This window comes from Schistocerca cancellata, chromosome 2, assembly GCF_023864275.1.
Source record: "Schistocerca cancellata isolate TAMUIC-IGC-003103 chromosome 2, iqSchCanc2.1, whole genome shotgun sequence".
In the NCBI taxonomy this organism is placed as follows: Eukaryota; Metazoa; Arthropoda; class Insecta; order Orthoptera; family Acrididae; genus Schistocerca; species Schistocerca cancellata.
The window spans coordinates 446724184-446736500 of NC_064627.1; the positions used below are offsets into that span (position 1 = coordinate 446724184).

The following is a 12317-nucleotide window of genomic DNA, read 5'->3' on the forward strand; positions in this document are numbered from 1 at the left end:
ATTTAACTGACAGAAAGTTGTCTGCGTAAGTATTTGTATGGAGTGTAGCCATGTATGGAAGTGAAACGTGGATGATAAATAGTTTAGACAAGAAGATTCAGAAGGATGTAGGTTGCAGTGGGTACTGGGAGATGAAGAACCTTGCACAGGATAGAGTAGCATGGAGAGCTGCATCAAACCAATCTCTGGACTGAAGACCACAACAACAATATATACAGGATGAAACTGTTACCGAAAATTCAAAATTACATGATCTAATTACTTCAAATTTTTACATGTCGCTGTAATAAATGTATTGACAAATATGTATAGTGAAACACTGTTAGCAATAATCTCTTCAAATTTTAAATGATACTCTATTAAACATTCTGATCAATATAGACTACATATTTTTTAAACAACAATGTACAACTTTTCAGTTAAAACTGACTGAGAGAAAGAAAATGCTCTGGTGCAAAAAGTGTAATTTTGTTTTCTTTGCGGCAGGCAGTTTTAACTGCAACAGTGTGACATTTAAACCATTAGAAAAATTGTTTCTCCCATATACATTTTTCCTGATTATGTATTTTTAAACATAAAAGATAACATATTAATCCTACAACTGGGAAAAAAAACGAATTGCAGTGCACACCAAATAATCGTTCAGGGCAAGAAGGTGTTTGAAACTGCAGCATAGTCTAAATGACAAGTGTTGTAGTGTTGGAGCTAAAGGTCTGGCAAACGCAATTGCTTGCTAAAGATCTCATGGAATTGGCTGAATGCGTGGTGTGCCTTCCTCGCAAACCTCACCCCCACTACTTCCTTCGTAGCTGTCAATCCTGAAGTAACTCTGAACAGACTGCAGTTGCAGTATTTTTGTTTGTCCATGATATGAGACATGTCAGGCTTACACAGTTTTAAATAAAATATGCCATTTTTTAATAGTGATGTCCTCTGTTCTTATGCTAATCAATGTTTAAGTTTAGCAACAGTATTTTCTCTGACACATGCGTGTTTACTGCACAGTGTTGTGTAAGGTGATTTAAAAATCTTGCTACGTAGTAATCTTTAGAATGGCAGTATGCCAAAATATCAGAACAAGAATTAATAATATCGCAGATACACCTCCAAAAGGTGATGGAATAACGTTTAAATTTTTTGGCAAGAATTTAAGAAAGAAATTGTTCACCTGAAAATGACTCAGTGGTCAGAATTACAACCACGGTGATCGAAAATAAAAACTTTGTCCCTCACACAAAGTGCGTTTGCATACTATTACAAGCCCCACAGTTGAAAAGGGAATATAACACCACAAAAATATATATGGTATTTTCTTTTCATAAAAAGCATTTACAATGTCACAGACATACAACATGTATGTTTTTACAAACAACTTTTACTTCTCAACCATGGTAATGATGAAAAAGACATTGAAAAATTGTACATGAGACACAGGTCTTAGATATCATTAGGATTCAACAAAACAATCTAACTGATCATATTTCCAGATAAACTGTTCAGCTGGTTTTTTAATATGAGTTCTGTCTTCTAAAATATTCTTTCAGATGGCACAAAATAACCATAGTTAAGTTTTTTTTAAAAAAAAAAAAAACAGGGATATATTCAGATATCTACTTCCATCATTCTGAAAATTAATAAAGGATCTGCAGTATGATGTATGAGGACCTCCCCCTCATGTCTCTGGCACTCAATGAGTGCAACTGAAGTTGCTGTACATTGATCGTTACGCTGCTGGACTTTACAGTCAAAGGCAATCCCTAATGATGTTGCAATTTGGAAATTTGTGTTAAGTTCCTATGAGATAAAACTCCTAAGGTCATCGGTCCCTAGGCTTACACACTACTTAATCTAACTTAAACTAACTTACACTAATGACACCACACACACCCATGCCCAAGGGAGGACTCAAACCTCCGACAGGGGTAGCCGCACAAGCCGTGGCAAGGTGCCTTAGACTACACGGCTACCCCATGCGGCAATGATGTCGCACTTTTAGAAGAATGCTGACCATGTTCTGATGGCAAAAATGATATGTCACCTTGAGAAATCTGTTCCTCGCTCACTATGGAATTCCGTAGGGCCATGAGATTTCAAAGGCAGCTATCTGCTTTTTGTGGATTCTGAACCATCACTTCTTTAGTGTGGGGCTAGTAATGACACCAGTACCATCTGTTTTATATTTTACACTAAAGCAAAATTACTTGCACCTACTGAAAAAGATTATGCTGCAACATTTCAGCAGGGTCACAAAGACTGTTGTGAAGACTAAAGGCAATGTGCTGTGCTTTAATCACTGGAATTACTGTGGATATGGAAATCTGACTCTTCAATGACATTTCAGATGTCAGTGATTCAGAAAGTGACAACACAGAAAGCGCATGTGGCACTATCTCCCACTCTGAAGCATTCAACAATGCTGGGGCATCCAGGAAACAGGCTAAAGTAGCAACGGCTCACTCTATTTCTTCATGTAATCAGGTAAGCATTGCAAAGGTGCTATTCCAATATGTATCCATTTCTTGAATCAATCAAAGACATTCTTTCTCTAACTGCTGCTGTCAAGTCTCCAGTTTCTGGTTTGCCAGATAATCTATTAGAAAAAAGCCAACAATATTATGGCACTTTTTGTATTTCATGAACAACAGATACAGCATGCTTTACCAAGAGCTGGATGGTATGGGCAAAACACAGTAAATGCTGAATGCCTGTGATGTTACTGACAGTAGCTTTTATGTTTCTAGTGCTGTCATTATTATATTTGTCATCTTACCATTTTTTACAGATTGCATTCATTTAGAGTTGCTACAAGTGCTGGGAGGATGTATGAGCCTCCACAAAAACACAGTTTCCAATGACAGACTTTGTTAGGCCCACGTATCTTCTACAGAACGCCAAGTCACAGCTGAATATGATTCAGTGCTTGAAGATATGTCTCTTTGTCTGTGATTAATGATACATATTGAGCAGCAGATAGCGTGCCCTTGACATCATTTACACTGCACTTGCATGCTTCTTCCATCATCTGACAGAGCCTTTTCCTAGTTAGAATACTCTACTGTGGATCGAACATCTTCGCTAACTTTTTCAAACTGATATTATCTACTACTGATGGAGGCTTATAATCTTTACTCACTAGCCTAACAATCATATTGTCAAATTCGATCTGCCTGGGAGCAGTGCCTACAACAGGCGATGGCAAAATGAGTAAAGAAGAGCATATTTTTCAATAATATTCTTTCTGAAATTTATTTTAAAAAACTAAAAATGCTCATTATGCCATATTCATAATGCTAGCTATCTATTATAACAGATGGAATAAATACATCAACAATGTACAGTATCTGCCTATTTGTACATAATGTTTGGCAATAGTGCCTCTCGTTGATTTTCTTTGCCTTTCATTTAATATTTTATTATTTTATAACTCCTGTCAGGCAAAAATCAAACAATGGAAAATCCAGGATGCAATGTAAAAATATTATGAAAAGGGAAGTTGCCACTTGCCATATAGCAGAGATGCTGAGTCACAGATAGGCACAACAAAAAGACTGTCACAAATAAAGCTTTTGGCCAGTAAGGCCTTCGTCAAAACAGTAGTGTGTGCGAGTTTTGTGTGTGTGTGTGTGTGTGTGTGTGTGTGTGTGTGTGTGTGTGTGTGTGTGAGTGTGTGTTTTCTATTGTTGATGAAGGCCTTACTGGCCGAAAGCTTTCTTTGTGACAGTCTTTTTGTTCTGCCCATCAGCAACTCAGCATTTCCGCTGTGTAGTGTGTGGCAACTTTCCTTTTCATAATATTGTTACAACTGCTGTTGCGTTTGTGGTTTGACTATGTAATACCTTATCACATATTGTGCACTTCAGTATTTTTTCATGAAATTAGGCAAAGTAGTCCAAAGTCCATGAATTTTATACACCTGACATCTGTCATCTGAAGAAAATACACTCAAATGATGAGGACCAAAGGCTAAACTGAATCAAATAATTACATTCCTCAGTATGAAAATATGCTTTCTTATTAAATGGGGCTACTTTTAGTGCCACAAGTGAGAAAACAGTAATGTTACCTCAGCTGGTCTTAATTTACATTAATTTCTTTGGGCTCAGCATTTCTTCTCAGTAACTATTCCTTTCTTCACTCTCTTCTAGTTTTAGAGGATTTTATTTTCTAGCCAATCTATTTTTCCCCGATCCCACCTCTACCAAATACAAAGCACTTAGCTTTCCATTCTTACTAACTAGTGCAAAATATTTTGTTAGTAACCTTCATCTTGAGCATTACCTTATCTTCCACCTTTAAGCTCTCAGGTATTCAAATCTCATCCAATGCAGTCCCCAAGAATCAGTCTTTTCTTTTCATCTTGTCTGGTATGTTTCCCCTGCCCCAGGTTCTGGAAGACTTTTCTGAACCCTCCCCATTTCCTCAAAACTCACAAGTCATTGTCCTTCACAACTCTTCTTTCACTTTCAACCCTTCTCCCAGGAGGAACCATTGTTCCGAAAGCTAGCAAATTTCTACACCTTTATATGCATGTTCTCCTGCCGTCACAAGGTGGGTAGATTTTTTATCTATCCAATTACATTACATTATGAAATTTTCATGAGAGGTAATAGTCTTAACAGAATGTGAAATACAATGCAACTGGAATGGCAACTTCAATTTTCCATAAAATGCATGGTAATATTGTATGTACCATAAATACTTTGCAAACTGCTACATTAAAATGAGTACTGCCACATAATGCAAATAAAGCCTCAGCACTGGAAACATAACATACAAGAACTCTTCTGCAAGTTTTTTCAAATATGAACTGAATCAATAGCAGGATTTAATGTTATTTCCTCCAATGAAATTTTCAAATTGTGAGCAAAGAAATAGCTTGTTGTATTGTTAGCACTTACACAATATCGAGTCATACATCACCTGAGTGTCTGAGGAGAGCCCAATAATTGTATCAAGCTCAGCGACATATGAGGAAATTCTGATCGTGTCTGGAAACTAGTAATGTTTGCCCAGCCCAATCTGTACCTACTGCTTTCCCATTTCTCTTTGCAGCTATTACACCCTTTACTGCTTCCCTTCTGATTGGTCATCCTTTCCCATCATCATCCACATAATTCAAGGATTTGAGTTTCAATTTTTTTGTTGGTCTAGCTGTGTCATACTGCTCCTAATATCTGTATTCATACATCAAGTAATTTAGAATTAATCCCCAAACGATCAGTGTGAGTACATTAGCACTACTCAAAATTCTTTGTTAGTAAACTTTACAGAAGTAGCTTTCAGTGACTGCTTCTGCCTGTTAACGTATAACATGACTTGTTCCACACAATGGGATTTATGCAACACAATATGTCAATGAACGAATAAGATTAGGCCTAATCTGAATTCCATAATGACCGCCTTTTTGAGCACCAGCAATCTGCATGCATTCCATGTTTATTTTGAATGCTGTGTGCAGCAAACATGTCACATGCTCATAACTGTACATGTTCATATTCTTATATAATGCAATGGATTAGATTAATTCTCTTCCATGAAGTTGTTATCTTTTACACCACGCTGTAAAGTCATGCCAACTTTAAAGGGGGATAGAAGATGCAGTTTAATTTAATGTAATTTGTTTTTCCTCTGAAATCAGTGGATATGATTCAAAGGTCTACTCACTGGGCAGAGATGCTTGCTGAAGTACCTCCCATTCAAACTTTGCTAAAATTGTGATCTTAACAGTCTCTGTTCAGAGCTTGTGTCTACTAGTTGCACAGCTTCCAATATTAGGAACCATATTCTAATTTTGTTGTTATTCAGCTCCCAGGCTGAGAGGGAATTACCTGGTGTCTGGTGTGAGGATAAGTCATTAATCTCAGAATAGTAAATCAAATATAATTCAATTGAATGCACTGTCCTCCTATCGTTTCTGGACTGAAATTAGCAAAGTTTATAGTTTTCTCCAATGAATTTTACTTTTGATACAAAATGGATTTTTGGAAGCAGAAGAGTAAGTTACAATGACAGGATAAAACATACGAAGAACCATGAGCACTAAAAACAATTGCAACAAAATTATGGAAAATGATTAATTAAACAAGTTTCTACAATCATGTGTGGCGTGTGCACTGAAAATGGTTTTCAAAGTTGGAAGCAACTGAATGCTAACTGGCTGCCGGAGTGTGCTTTAGGTGAGAAGTAGTAATGTTCGTTAATCTGGCTACAATAACAAATAAAAACTAGGTTTCTTAAAAAGTACACACAAAAAGAACAAAAGATGATGAGTTGCCTTTGTAGACACTTTCTTTATATGTTCAAGATGTTTTTGAATTTGACATTTCACTACAGGTGTAAGAAACCACTCACCTTATGCAATGTTGGTTTAAGAAATGGTCCAGCACTCTGCACAATCCATTGCAGCGTTCTCAATGCTGCAGCACATGTGCCATGATTGGCAGTTTCATCATATAGCTTTGTACGTGACCAAGAAGACTCTGATGATGAAGCGGAACTTTCTTGGCCTAACTTCAACTGTTTACGTTGTTGTTTAGTTAGATGACGACCTCTGGCCTTTGCTGCCTGTAATATCGTGGAAAATATTTTTGAGCCATACAGAATAATGTATCATAAACATACACAATGGTTTCAGTATACCACCAAGTAAACTCTGATTTTCTTTACATTTAATAGATGAATGAATCAATACTAATCAGATTATACACCAACCAAAAATACACTACAAAAATTACAGTATAACTTATGTTTTATGATAAAAACAAGTGCGAGTGCACACTCCGTGCCCACACATACACGCGTGCCCACACACACACACACACACACATACACACCACACACACACACACACACACACACACACACACACACACACACACACACATTGGGATAATACACAAGCCCAAACAAAATTTTACTGAATTATTTGTGTATGCAAAACTGGCTACTAACTGCTTACAAAGGAATTAAGATATCCCCTATAAGATAATTTAGACAACTGTTATTTACATAATAAGTGAAGGATGTACCGAAAGAGTTACTGCAGTATGACTTATTTTCACATCGCCCAACAGTAAGCCAATGAGCTCATCAGGTGAAGATATTTCTACACAACTTCCAGCCTTTGCTACTTTCAACCACAGTGTGAAAGTGTTGTACGCTTCTTTCCGCAACTGCCTGCAAAAACAGTAGTTTCTTGTTGTAAGGTATAAGTTTACAACTAACATGCAAAATTTACAGGGCTAATACAAAATAAAAATAGAACACATTGCAATTTAAAATGTTCAATAATTTCTGTCCCATTAACCTTCTTTCATTTTTTTGTTTGCTTCTTTGAAGTATTAAACAAAAAAGATTTACAATTTTATCTCTTCAGATATTTGAGCTACTTCTCCATCCCCTTACATATTCACAGAGTACGTGAAGAAATGTTTCAGCAATCAGGTGAAATTCCTGTGTGTCAGATAATACCTATTTAACAATGTCAATATATCAACATTGATTTACAGAATGAGATTTTCACATTAATTTACTTTTTTTCTGTAGTATTTAATGTGAAAGAATTGCTTTATTTAACAAAATTAACGGCAACTTAAGAAGAAAACGAGACCAGTTTATGTTTCCTGAGCGAAGATGACCTTTCTGCTGCAGACAATCAAATTTCCAAGGTTACTACAAAACAAACAAACAAGCCACACAAACTGCTTGCATCTTCATGCAAGCAATTTCATGCTGTATTGTTTCAGTCTACGGCTCTTTACTGTACTATGAAGTACACAAGATGGAAAACATCATTTCAATGCTTCTAAGGAACATTGGATTTCAATAACTATTTCTGTGTACCATACATAGGTTTATACTGATATTGCACTTTCATAATATGTTCTGTGACATTACCATTGCTATATGTCAATTGATATGAGAACAAATACAACTGCTGTAAGGTGAGACGACACATGGTTAGACATCTCTGGGCTAAAAAATGAGTTTTACAGTGGCTTGTTTTCGAGTGTGCACCAGTGGGGCAGTCATTAACGAGGAGTCTTCTTGTGTGATTCAGGTCTGAGAAACCCAAATAGTGTACTCAAGTTTACAATCATGTGTCAAAAGAAAAGTGAACATTTATTCGCACATAGGCAGTGTCATCCAAGATTGAAGAATTTATAAAGTTTATATTTTATTTGAATCTCACGGCATTATTTTATTACTTTGTTTCAACAATAACTTTCAACAAATAATATAATAAACTCACAGTGGCATAACAATCTGTTGTGCTTAACGAACTTTACCCAACCAATCACTATATAATATTAATGCCAATACAATTTATCATCAACATGGAGAAAGGTAATTACCAACAAGGTGAGACAGTGCAGCACGATCCTTGTAACTTGGAAGCAACTGAATTTCATACACCCACACAATCATGTGTAGCACTATGTTTCACCCAGATGGTGGCAGCAATGCTTCAGGGCATGGACTCAATGAGACACTGAAAGTGGTGGGGAGACATCCTGATCTCTAACTATGACCACTCAAAACAACACACATAATTCGTGGTGACTGCTTTAACTAAAATCAGGCAGATGGGCACATACTTCGCAGTAATGTAGCTTGAAAGGGGGGGGGGGGATGATGACAACAGTTTGAGGGCACATGAAAGCCTGAAAGCAAGGTCTTTAGTGTGTTGGGGGGGGGGGGGGGGAGGGGGAAGTGGGTATGAAAGCAGCTTCAAGAAACTTCCTAGCAAATTAAAACAGTGTACCAGGCCAAGACTCAAGACCAGAAGGCAATGTTTTGGGTTCACTTCCCAGTCTGGCACATAGTTTCAATCTTCTACGAAGCTTCAGAACAGCATACACTTCAAATGATCCTCAAACTATCCTGGCACAATTTAGAGGTTATGGTGTGACACACTGCCTTGAAGTTGCTGTGAATGGGTGTGTTAGTTGTGCTACAGAAAGACACCTATCAGTTGTACCAAAAGAATATAAAGTAATATCCCCTCTCCAGAAAATACAAAACCTATTGTCAATCACTGACTTGACTGTGAGTGGCATGCCAGTGGCAGGTATGATAGGCATGAAGGCCTTGCATGCGAGAGGCAGAGTGTGGAGAGAACTCAGTGTACTATATCTACCCACAACCAACAAGTTTTGTTTTATATGCTATTTTCCAAAGAAACTGAAACAGAGCCTGTGCAACATTCTTCATCTACAGGAATCCTGCTGTGTCTTTTGTCGGGGGATACAAGTGCAAAAGGAGTTGGGGTCTGTTAATCATTGGCAGATCTAATGCATGCAGAATACCTCTTATGGAAATGGCAGCAAGGGATACGCAGGGTCATCTTGTGCACTTTGTGAAGAAGACTCATTCTACTTGTTGAAGGGAAGTGCCACTGTGGAATCAGGATGCAACCAGCTGCAGATTGTGGCACACATTGTGTGGTGTAACATGGGTTTCTTTGGAATAACATGGTCCACTTTTGTCCTCTTTGGCTGATGAAAGATGTCCATGAAAACTGAAAACATGGTTTAGATAGTTGGTAAATGTGTAACTTTCCACTGTGCACACCCTCGTTTGATGCACGTGCAGACAGATGCAAAAGGAACTTGTCTTAGCATATTGGCAAAGCACGATGGCAAATGCGTGTCTCGACCTGCTGTGAAGGTCCGCTTATGCTTGGTGTCACAGCTTGGCAGTGCTGTGGAAATCGAGCAGAAAAGTGGTGCTGGCAGGAATGAAAACAATGGAACAGCTGAAGAATTCCGATGAGCACTGTCATTCGCTCTCTAATGTCAAAGCATTACACACACGTTACAACCTATTGTGAGCTACAATTGCAACTGTTAAAGTCAATGTACAGTGAAAATGTTGCAAACCTGATTTCATCATTTCAGTAGCTTAAATAGGCTACAGCTCTCTTTCAGCACTGCCCCAATTGCAAAGGAGAAGTCACATGGTACGATTTAGTGGCACTGCATAGCAGGTTGACTACAGTACTGACTTCAAGAACGATGACTTAACATTATTTGGAAGGTAAAATTGACACACATGCAACTAGATAACAGATCATAGGTGGAGTAACCCATCTTCAGCAATTCACCTTAGTAATACTCTATTCTGGCAACCATGACAGGGTGAAAATTAGTGGTGCAAAAAGAAAAAAGCATTTGCAATTTGGCAAGAATTTTGATGACAACAACAGAAGAAGATATGATGCTGCCCAGAAAAGCCCAAGTCAATAATCGAGAATATATAAGCAGGCACACACAGTGTTGTTGCCCGAAGTGATTTGACTGATGAAGAAGAAATATGTTTATTTTGTCCTAAATCTGAAGAAGTATTAAATATTTTTAAAAAGTTAGGCAATGGATGCTAGTTGACCATAGCAATGGGTTCAACGACAAAAGATATTCACATGCTTAAGTAACACTTGCTACAAGAGTGCAGAAGAATCATACTGATGACATGGAAGAATTCCATGTGGTGATTTCGAGACTACAGCCACAGCAGTGACATCCAACAGCATCCCTCCAGCAGCTGGCTAGCACAACTACAGAACATCATTGCTTTGCGGTGCAGTGGCCAGTCAGCTGGCTACACAATGGCTATGCAATGGCTCATCGGTATGTCACTGCAGCCACACATGACAAATCTGCAGTGAAGTGTTATAAAAACACATTTCACTGGTTTTGTGCACTGGTGTCAAAACAGACCAACATTATTTACACGCTATTAAGTGAATATGTTGTTGCCTATACTGCATATTGGTTACTAGCCAAACATGGAAGGCAATTTATCAGAAATATTAAGAAAGTTATAAGAGTTATCTAATAGTATTACAACCCAAGCAGAGGAGGTAACTACAAAAGCAGACAAAATTTCTGATATGGAAGAGATCTTATTAAAGTTACCTAAGGAGTTAGTGAATGTGACTTATTCAGGAAGGTGGTTTAAGAACAGTTTTAAAAGTTAAACAATAAAATGCTACACATATAAGAACTGTCAAATTAGGAAGTATACATAATCACAACTCAGATATGCAAGGCCAATTAGGGGTGTTAAAGTACAGATTTTGGTTAAGTAATTGTGCCCCAAGTGCTTTCACCAGTTTTGAGGAGCATCTACAAGAGTTAGTTGAACAAAAGTTAAAAGAGAAAGCTGAATCCACTAGTGCTACAACAAATTCTTTGGGTGATACTGTACAACACCATAAGGAAATTCAAAAGTTGTTGGTTGATCAATTTGGGGGAGGGGACCAAACAGCGAGGTCATCGGTCCCCAGAAGTTGTGGCAAGCATTAGAAAATACCCAAAATAGCCATTAACAATACCTGAATATCAGGTGAGTTAACAGAAGAACTGCATCTACGAAATGGCGTGAATTTATCAAAACAATTTCCAAAGTTCAAACCTGATGGGAAGGTATTTTCTAGGTTATTATCTAAGAAGTGGGAAGAATGCAGGAAAATAGATTTTGAACTTTGTTATTTGGCACGGGAAGTGGTAGAATGTGGAACGGCTCATTAAGATGATTTTAAATTGTGGAACGATTTTCAAGAAAAATCAAGAGGAAATACTGGTTGTCCAGTACACAACAAAAATTGGCATTAGAATTATTAGACCCAAAAATATAATAACAGTTCTTGAGTAAGTTTTAACTCGTATACTGAATGACATTTGAATCAATCTAAAAATTCAGATAAACCGATAGAGATATCACACCTTGTTAAAGTATTGGTTTGCAGATTACCACACTATGTAAGAAAGGAAATTTGATGTAGAGGATGGCCAACAGTAAGTGATGACCTTTGTAGAAGGCTTAGACAACTTAAATTAAGAGCACACTAAAGATATCCAAGAAGAATACCGAGGCACCAACAACATGAAATGTGTTTCCCAAACCAACCTGTAAAGAAAAGAGAAACTAACTTATGTCATGTTTATAACAGTGGCAACAATCAAAGTGCAGAAAATGTCAGAATTGATTTCATTTCATCAGATAACATACAGCTGCAAGTGCCTGTTCCAAACACAGCCAACAATGATACGGATAATGCAATACCTACAAATGCACCCATCACAAATAATGCGGTGCTTAAAGGAGATTATCCTGTTATTATAGCAGAAAATGTGGAATGTCCTGGGACAGTGGCCAATCTCCAGGATGTGACAACACAATCACAAGCCCACTTACACTTTGTTTTCATGGTTTGGTGGTGCTGTGGAGGTCAAGGAGGAAAAGGGTGTTGGCAAGAATGTAAATGATGGAAGTGCTAAGGACCATGATGAGAACCATCATTCAGTGTTTGATAT

The 12317-nt window shown here is 37.5% G+C and overlaps 1 protein-coding gene across 1 annotated transcript in view; it reads right to left on the reverse strand.

The window, feature by feature from the left end:
* The window catches only part of LOC126161930 (uncharacterized), a 114571-nt gene that overhangs the window by 18272 nt on the left and 83982 nt on the right, over positions 1 to 12317 (reverse strand). The window contains exons 10-11 of the mRNA XM_049918104.1: positions 7029 to 7176; positions 6352 to 6564 (exon numbers count right to left, since the gene is read on the reverse strand). Of these exons, the coding sequence (XP_049774061.1) occupies positions 6352 to 6564; positions 7029 to 7176 (361 nt within the window). The remainder of the gene's footprint in view (positions 1 to 6351; positions 6565 to 7028; positions 7177 to 12317) is intronic.